The sequence below is a fragment of the Stegostoma tigrinum genome, chromosome 31, assembly GCF_030684315.1.
Source record: "Stegostoma tigrinum isolate sSteTig4 chromosome 31, sSteTig4.hap1, whole genome shotgun sequence".
NCBI lineage: Eukaryota > Metazoa > Chordata > Chondrichthyes > Orectolobiformes > Stegostomatidae > Stegostoma > Stegostoma tigrinum.
In genome coordinates, this window is record NC_081384.1 from 10,806,173 (window position 1) to 10,815,690 (window position 9,518).

Genomic DNA, 9,518 nt, shown 5'->3' on the forward strand with positions numbered 1-9,518 from the left:
AATGGAAAGAAAGTTCAACCTGACAGCTTTAGCCTTGGATGTTTGATCAGGTTTTCAGATTAAGGAATTGTTTTTATGGGTGAGGAAACTGTTGACAAGCCATGCAAATGTCATTGCCCATTGGCAATGCTGACATCCTGACTGATTGTCAACCTAACTTCTCAGTTCTGCCGATAAAGATCTGTGATCACCAGTTTCAAGGCGATTTTTTGGTGTGACTATTGCTGTGTTCACACAATGCTTTGTGCAGAGCCAGGAGAGCAGTGACATAGTGGCAATGTGACTGGGCTCATAGCCTGAAGCACACATTAATGCTGATATGGGACAAAATCTTAATCTTCAAATGGAGGCTAGAATTGGGGTACAGAACGCTGTACATATAGTTTTTCCTCCTGCCTTTCTGATCCAGTGCCATTTCCATGAGGCCTTATTACAGATTGGGAAGACCGTATGATGCTAAATGTACGTACAATTATCCAAGACAGGGGTGGTCACCACCTTTGTGAGTACCACAAGCAAGTTATATTTCCTCCAGCACAATGTTTTCAAGCAGTAATGTAGGATTTTGAAAGCTCTGAAACGAAAACGGTCTCCATAGAGAGGTCATGATTAAAGGAGGGACAGGGAGGGATATCTGAGCTGTTCATTGGAAGTATCTAACTTTTAGCTTTTGGCTCCAATGCCAATGGGAAGCCCACGTTGCTTCTTTACAGAGGGAACACTGCATCTCAGGCACCCAACTGGACATTGGTGGGCCTTCCCTGCCATCAAGGACACACAGGGATGAAACAGCTGTCTATTCAGAGCTACCAGTCAATCAGAAGCAGGCAGCTCTATAGGTCATAAGGCCAGATGTTACAACATTCACTCAAGGTTTGGGGATCATTGCTGAATTCCGGGCCATAGGCAGGAGGGGGCCGGATATGGGATAGGGAACATGGGGGTAAGGTGGTCAGTATCAAGGGCAAGGTGTGGGGGTGACTTTTCGGCTCTCAGTGCGCCATCCTTTCTGAATGCTGGGTTGGTTGATCAAGTAGTAAGAGCCTTTCAATAACAAACCCATCTCAGGAACCCACAGGCAAATCCCTACCAGTTTGCTTGCTGTGCACTCCATATGACAAGCCTCCCCACCTCCACTGCCCCCCTAACCTCTGATGGTTTAACACCAGTGCTAGCAGAATAGGGAGCTTAAATGGTCACTAATTGCCCACTCATTGGCCGCAATGTTGGGCAGAGCAGGGAAGACTGTCCAGAGGTCATAGATTTAATCAGATGGCGCTAGGATCCCAGTGGGATCCCACCTCCCATTCCACAACCTAATGAAGTAGTCCCGACATCCATCTTGCCATGGAGGGGGCATTCAATTCTTCAGGAGTTAAGGACATTCTGACAGGCAGGTATAAAATAGCGTAATGCAGCATTATATTTAATACAGTGTATCAAAGAGGTAAGTTGAATCTCACATTGAACAGCATTGTGCAATTGTTGTCATGCATTACAGGCGAAGGTGTACAATGCAGGCTGTAAGTGACTCATGGCCTGTATTATGAGTAACACTTGCACTTCATGTCCAGATAATATAATGTCAAAACAGTTCTGTTGCTCTGTCACAAGCCTTCTAGATTGATTAGAGTGCTGCTTTAATCACAGAGAGTGCTCCAATGGTTTTCTTACCAATTATTCAATTTCAAAAATCAGATTGTCCTCTCTGCTTCAAGATGCTCACTAACATGCCCGAGTTAAAAATCCTCATTGATTCATAATGCAGCTATTTGCAGAGAAAGATTTTTAAAAAATTGAACACTATAATTCTTTTCCACATCCAATTGGTCAACAGAATGACACTAATTGACAGCTCTTTCAAAGACCTGGCACTGACACAATAGGCTGATTGGCTCATATAGGTTCAACACAGAGGGAGGCCAATTTTATTCAGACCCATGCCAGGCAAGGCTGCGTCTGAGCCATGTTTAATCAGACTTATTCTCTCAAGAATTTGAAGGATTTTTGTCCAGCCTTTGCAATATAATTGGCCCTCAGTAAACTATGGGTTTCACAACTTAATCAGGTCAGAGTGCCCTGGCTGACAACCAAAAGCAGATACTTCCTCTTCCAACCTGTTTTCTCTTCAGCAACTATTTTAAGACTGCAAGTATTGAACAGGACTACAAATTATTCCAGGATACATTGCCAGCTTTCCTCAATTGCTCTAAATAACTCTCAGAGTAGAAGTTAGATAAGAGGGATAGCCAGCACAAAATCAATGCTGGTCTATGAACAGGAGTGTTGGATTACATTATATAGTGAGTAAATAATTGATAATACAACTCTTTTTAGTGCAAGCTTTTTCTAATGTCTTCTAAAACATTTCATCATTATGACATTGCCTTCCATCTCTTTCACAGATTAAGGTTCTCAAACTGTGCATCAATTGGATAAGCAACAGCATTTTACATTTATCTGGCTCTCTCTTTGCCCTCTCCTCAGTTGACCAGGTAGTTTAGGGCTTCTCTGCTTGTCACAGTGAATAGCAAAGATGCCACTGCACCATTTAAAGGCTTAGGGGAGGTGATGGTCTAGTAGTATTATTGTTAGACTATTAATCAAGAGACCAAGTTAGACTGGGGACCCAGGCTCAAATCCTGCCATGATGAATCATGGAATTTGAATTTAATAAAAATCTGGAATTAAGAATCGAATGATGACCATGACTGATTGTCAGCGAAATACATTCTGGTTCACTAATGTTCTTTAGAGATTGAGGAGTTCAAGCGTATATTCTCTGCAGTTTACTAGAATGAGAAGAGATCTAATTGAGATGTTAGAGGGTATTGATAAAGTAGATGTAGAAAGGATATTTCTTTACGTGGGGCAATCTAGAAGGAGATGTTCTTATTTTAGGATAAGGCATAGCAGATTGAAACCAGATGAGAAGAAATGACTTCTCTCAAAGTGTCATAAATCAGTAGAATTTACTGTGGTAGTCTGTGGTAGATCCTGGGATATGGAGTAAATTTAAGGAGGAGATTGACAGACTTTTACTTAGTAATGGGTTAAAGGGCCATGGAGAGAGGGTAGGAAAGTGGAGTTGGGACTGAGGTGAGATCAGCCGTGATCGTATCAGGTGGTGGAGCAGAGTTGTGGAATGAACTATCTGCTCCAGCCCAGAGTTCTTGTGTTCTTTAGGAATGAAAACTGCTAGCCTTACCTGACCTGGCTTCAATGTGATCCACAGAAGTATGAATGTCTCCTAGTGGTTCTCCAGGCATTTAGGGATGGCCTTTAAATACTGGCCTTGTCAGAGATGCCGAGATCCTGTGAATGAATAAAATGAGCAGGAAGCTCTCTATGTCCTCCAGACTGTTTCTCCCTCGGTCTGTGTTCCTCCCAAACAATATTGTGAATGTACCTGCACCAGATGGACTTCAATGGTTCAAGTAAGGGGCCCACCACTATCCACAAAGCCAATTAGGGATGGCGAACTGATACAAAAGTCACCAAAAACATCAACAGCCCCTGAACAAATTAAACTGAGAAATAACTAGAATCACTGACTATACAACTCATTGTCTCTGAGATAATGGGAACTGCAGATGCTGGAGATTCCAAGATAATAAAATGTGAGGCTGGATGAACACAGCAGGCCAAGCAGCATCTCAGGAGCACAAAAGCTGACGTTTCGGGCCTAGACCCTTCATCAGAGAGGGGGATGGGGGGAGGGAACTGGAATAAATAGGGAGAGAGGGGGAGGCGGACCGAAGATGGAGAGTAAACAAGATAGGTGGAGAGGGTGTAGGTGGGGAGGTAGGGAGGGGATAGGTCAGTCCAGGGAAGACGGACAGGTCAAGGAGGTGGGATGAGGTTAGTAGGTAGCTGGGGGTGCGGCTTGGGGTGGGAGGAAGGGATGGGTGAGAGGAAGAACCGGTTAGGGAGGCAGAGACAGGTTGGACTGGTTTTGGGATGCAGTGGGTGGGGGGGAAGAGCTGGGCTGGTTGTGTGGTGCAGTGGGGGGAGGGGATGAACTGGGCTGGTTGAGGGATGCAGTGGGGGAAGGGGAGATTTTGAAACTGGTGAAGTCCACATTGATACCATATGGCTGCAGGGTTCCCAGGCGGAATATGAGTTGCTGTTCCTGCAACCTTCGGGTGGCATCATTGTGGCAGTGCAGGAGGCCCATGATGGACATGTCATCAAGAGAATGGGAGGGGGAGTGGAAATGGTTTGCGACTGGGAGGTGCAGTTGTTTGTTGCGAACTGAGCGGAGGTGTTCTGCAAAGACCCCACCACCCAAGACATTTTTCCATCCCCACCCCTGTCTGCTTTCCGGAGAGACCACTCTCTCCGTGACTCCCTTGTTCGCTCCACACTGCCCTCCAACCCCACCACACCCGGCACCTTCCCCTGCAACCGCAGGAAATGCTACACTTGTCCCCACACCTCCTCCCTCACCCCCATCCCAGGCCCCAAGATGACATTCCACATTAAGCAGAGGTTCACCTGCACATCTGCCAATGTGGTATACTGCATCCACTGTACCCGGTGCGGCTTCCTCTACATTGGGGAAACCAAGCGGAGGCTTGGGGACTGCTTTGCAGAACACCTCCGCTCAGTTCGCAACAAACAACTGCACCTCCCAGTCGCAAACCATTTCCACTCCCCCTCCCATTCTCTTGATGACATGTCCATCATGGGCCTCCTGCACTGCCACAATGATGCCACCCGAAGGTTGCAGGAACAGCAACTCATATTCCGCCTGGGAACCCTGCAGCCATATGGTATCAATGTGGACTTCACCAGTTTCAAAATCTCCCCTTCCCCCACTGCATCCCTCAACCAGCCCAGTTCATCCCCTCCCCCCACTGCACCACACAACCAGCCCAGCTCTTCCCCCCCACCCACTGCATCCCAAAACCAGTCCAACCTGTCTCTGCCTCCCTAACCGGTTCTTCCTCTCACCCATCCCTTCCTCCCACCCCAAGCCGCACCCCCAGCTACCTACTAACCTCATCCCACCTCCTTGACCTGTCCGTCTTCCCTGGACTGACCTATCCCCTCCCTACCTCCCCACCTACACCCTCTCCACCTATCTTCTTTACTCTCCATCTTCGGTCCGCCTCCCCCTCTCTCCCTATTTATTCCAGTTCCCTCCCCCCATCCCCCTCTCTGATGAAGGGTCTAGGCCCGAAACGTCAGCTTTTGTGCTCCTGAGATGCTGCTTGGCCTGCTGTGTTCATCCAGCCTCACATTTTATCAACTCATTGTCTCTATTGTAATGTGATAGGCACATAGCTAGAAAATCTGATGCAGAGTTTTTTTTTTAAATCTCGGTTTAATATACAGACAGGTGCATGATTGCAGTATGGGGATTTGCAGCTGTCTATTAACACTGCAATGACCAGGTTAGTTAAAATACAGTAAGATTGCTTGAAAAGAATGAAGATTTTTCTGTACAAGGTTCCCCAATGAGTAAACTTCAATTCCAAAGTTGGTTACATTGAGGTTCAGTTTTCATAAACAGCGAAGCAGATCTTAAGAAGCGGAATAAACACGAAGTAGAATGGGGCTGGGTGGGAGGGAATGGCAGGACAGTGGAAAACCAAGAGGGGAGCCTCATATTTCTCCAGTGGAAGTAAGTCTGTTCAGTTCTCAAGGAATATTTCTGCCTCAAATACCTAAGATGTACTCTATGTTTTTTTTTAAGAAAAGTAATTTTTTGCCTGAACACTTTGAGAAGAGGTTGAGGAAGAACTGTGTAAGTTTCATTATTTTAAGAAAACGATAATAGAATGGAGGTTTTTTTGGTGTAAAAAAATTCTCACGGAGTCTGTGTCCTCCTGTAGAGGTCGCGTTTCCCAATCGCTTGTATTATATTCTGGTTTTGGCTGCAACGAATTCAGTCTCAATGAAGAATAATGCGTGGGAGCGTGATTTGCACAAAGCAGTCGAACATATTTACAGGAACCGAGTCCCGGAATTAACCCACATTCTTTTTCTGTGCCTCATCACTTCCCCCACCCTTTCCCCTGACCATCAGCATCACAGCCTGTGTCTGTGATGGGACGGGATGATTGTATGTGTGTGAGGGACATACAGACAGAGAGATAGCAGCATTAGCCCGCTGCTCCCTCTCTTTCCAGTCTATCCCCAGCACAGGGAGGGTCAAACCAATGGTAATGACTTACCTGGACAATGCACTACTCTCTAATCCGCCTGAAAGCAACACCGCATCGTTAGATCTGGGACAACAGGCGGTCGAACGCCGAAAGCAACAGGCTCTTTGCTTTAGAAAGAGAGAAAAAAAATTACAGATGTATATAATCTTGATGCCAGTTTGTTTTTCTTTGCTCTCCCCAGTCCTTCCATTGAGAGCAAGGGTCTTCTTCATACACAATTATTCAGTCTGCTTCGACTCAGGTTCCTTCTTCAAGTATTTCCGTTCACTTTGTCTTATCCCCTTCCTCAAAATCTCCACCGAGAGGAACTACGTGCTGTTTGCTGCAGATTTATCAATCGAATGCTTCACTTGACGTTGTGGAGTTCTTCGTGCGGATGGCTTGTAGTGTCTTGTTTTTTTTCTCTCTCTCTCCTTGGGTGATGTTTGCCTCCTACAGTCTGTCTCTGCTCCTCTGTGTGTGTGTGTGTGTGTGTGTGTATGAGAATCCGATCTCACCCTCTCTTCCCTCCCACCCCCCAAAACAAAACTGCTACAAAGGCTGGAAGATCAAGAGTGTGTGTGTGTGTGTGTGTGTGTGTGTACCTCCTGCTTACACCAGGGAGCATCAGCAGGGAATCACCAACATCTGGGACAGTCCAGTCACATTATACACTCGCAGCCCTCGCCCTCTTAAAGGGGCTCTCAATACACACGGGGACCGGCCGTTTATAGAATAGCAGAAACGAGAGGAGGTCTGCATTTTCCTTCATCAATAATGAACCAACTACTTTAAAACATGCAAATACATTCACACGTTCGCCATTTACAAAAGGAAAACTATTCTTCCGTTTAATGCTTCCAAAGAAAACACTTCTGTTTATATCAGGATTTTATGTTGTCATTCTATCTGAAAGTGTCTCGTAGCCAATTAATCCCTGTTTTCGATTTGCAATGAACCATTGAATCTCACAGTACAAGATAAGTCCATTTATCAAATCTCTGTTTTAAAGCTAAAATCGGTCCTTTTTTAAGATGAACTCAACGGTTTGGTTTAGGGCCAAAAATATTGAACATTATAAATAACAATCATTTTTTTAGGGGCGAGCCATAGGAACAGGAATAGGCTATTCAGCCCGCATCGCCTGCTTCACTGTCCAGCGAGAGCATTGCTGATCTGTGCCTCAGCTATATTTGCATATTTTTATGCTTGTCCATTTTCAGCCTTTTTTTTAAATGAGGTGCCAATCCCAGTCTTGAAAATTTCAGTTGATCCAGCATCCACAGCCATTTAGAAGAGGGAAATTCATGGCCCATGATGTTGAATAAATGGTTTCAGACGTTCAAGCACTTGCCTGTACAGCTGGCCTGCCTGCACCTTTCGCCTTACAAACGCCAGGGAATATAATCATAGTTTGTATAATTTCTCCTCACGATTTAAGCTTTGGAAAGAAATAGCAAAACAACGCAGCTTTCAGCAATCGTTGTACATTCTCAGCATGTTCCAAAGCGCTTCACAGGTAAAGAAGCACTTTTGAAGTGTCGTCACCCTTGTTTTGTAGAAAAAAAATGACAGCCACAATATTTTCCTGCATCCAAAAATTCTCACATAACTATTCAGGTATACGGTCTGTTCTTGGGGCATTGCTGTCAGCTATAAATGCTCAATCCATTTGTGCCGATGCAATGATTACATGCAAACACTGTCACTTAATTATTCTAGCCAAGCCTCTCATGTGGCAATAGATTGAAGTTGAGCAAAATCTATTCAAACGATCAGATTGCTTGCTACACTTGTTTATGAAAAATGGAATTAACACAGCATTTCTGAAAATGCAAAACAGACAATTCTTTTGGTTTAAAGTGCTTAAAACTGTTAAACAAGCAATGAGCCACTTAGACTCATGCAGGTGAAGAAACTTTACCTGACCAAAAAAATCAGCCTTTTTCTGAGGATATAGTTGCATTGGAATGTAAAGTACATCACTATGGTTTTGATACAGTGCACTGGTTTAATGCAATGCATTATAATGAGATTGTGTGGCGCTCAAATTGCCACCTCAATATTTTTTGAATGCTGCATATCTTTGGGGAGGAAAATGTCAGTTCTCGCACAATGTGCTGGATTTAATGACCTCCTTTGGCACAAGATGCCAGCTGGGGGCATTTGGATGCCATGGTGTCGTTCCTGGTGACTACCCACTCATTGTCCCTCATTGCTCCTGTCACAAGTTTATCTGCAGCGTGGAAGGATTTGGAATATCCTCCCATCCATGAGCCAACTGAGGCCCTTCAGTCACCAATTAATGTCCACACAAGGACCGCCTCCTGCCCCTACTGAGATCTTGGCCATGACAGAGGACCCCAGGTTTCACTGAGCAGCCAAAGGTGCTAACTTTATCCTCACCATGACACATCCCACCAACAATAGTAACTGTATTACTTTGTCACCAGCTCACTTTGAAAGAAGTTGGAATAGAGCTGCCAAAGACAGGATGTGAATAAGTTACTTGCAATATTGACTGCAACAAGTGTAGGTAATTAACGAGTGTATCTTGAGTTTTCCTTGACTGAAATCTTGTAGCCATCACCCTCTCTCACACAATTTGGCTTCGTTCTATTAATGTTTGATGCTAATTCACCAGTGGTGAAGTGGTTTTAATGCTGTTAATAGCTATGCATGGGACATTATCATGCAACTATGTAACAGACCATCACTTGGCATGGCATGGTATTGTAATGGAAAGAACAAAAAATTTTATTCCAGGCTGCCCTACACAACGTCTGGATGTCCCAAAATGTTTTACACCAATTAATTACTTCTGAAGCCCAGACACTGTTGTAATTTAGGAAATAGCGATATTCATTGAAGAGACAGTCATTGGGAGAAATTAATGTGTTGGCAATCAGCAGAGGGCAGGCAAACAATCAGTCAATTAACTGCACATTCCTTGACTGTAGCAGACTCAGAAACCAACGACAGGCAAGGTACATTATAGACTTTCACACAATAGTTTTAAAGACATAAAAACTGAAAGAACTGCGGACGCTGTAAATCAGGAACAAAAACAAAGTTGCTGGAAAAGCTCAGCAGGTCTGGCAGCATCTGTGAAGGGAAAAACGGAGTTCACATTTTGGGTCTAGTGACCCTTCTTCAGAACTTTGATTTGTTTTGTTTTAAAGAGATACCTGGCACATAGGAAAATGGCTATTGTTGTTGGAGGTCAGTCATCTCAGCTTCAGGACATCTCTGCAGGAGTTCCTGATTATGGATGATCAGCCATGATCATAATGAATGGTGGTGCTGGCTCGAAGGGCCGAATAGCCTACTCCAGCACCTATTGTCTATTGTCTACTGTCTGTTGTC

At 44.6% G+C, this 9,518-nt stretch overlaps 1 protein-coding gene across 6 annotated transcripts in view; it reads right to left on the minus strand.

The window, feature by feature from the left end:
* Positions 1-6,745, minus strand: part of lrrc3ca (leucine rich repeat containing 3Ca) — a 177,647-nt gene extending 170,902 nt beyond the window's left edge. Inside the window, exon 1 of one of the 6 annotated variants that reach the window (XM_059638764.1) lies at positions 6,183-6,745. In XM_059638764.1, coding sequence (XP_059494747.1) covers positions 6,183-6,385 — 203 coding nt within the window. In that variant the 5' untranslated portion in view covers positions 6,386-6,745. Of the gene's footprint in view, positions 1-3,208; positions 3,311-6,182 lie in introns of those variants that run through there. The other 5 variants (XM_048560810.2, XM_059638765.1, XM_059638766.1 and 2 more) reach the window with 5 other exon arrangements.
* Positions 6,746-9,518: the final 2,773 nt, after the last annotated feature.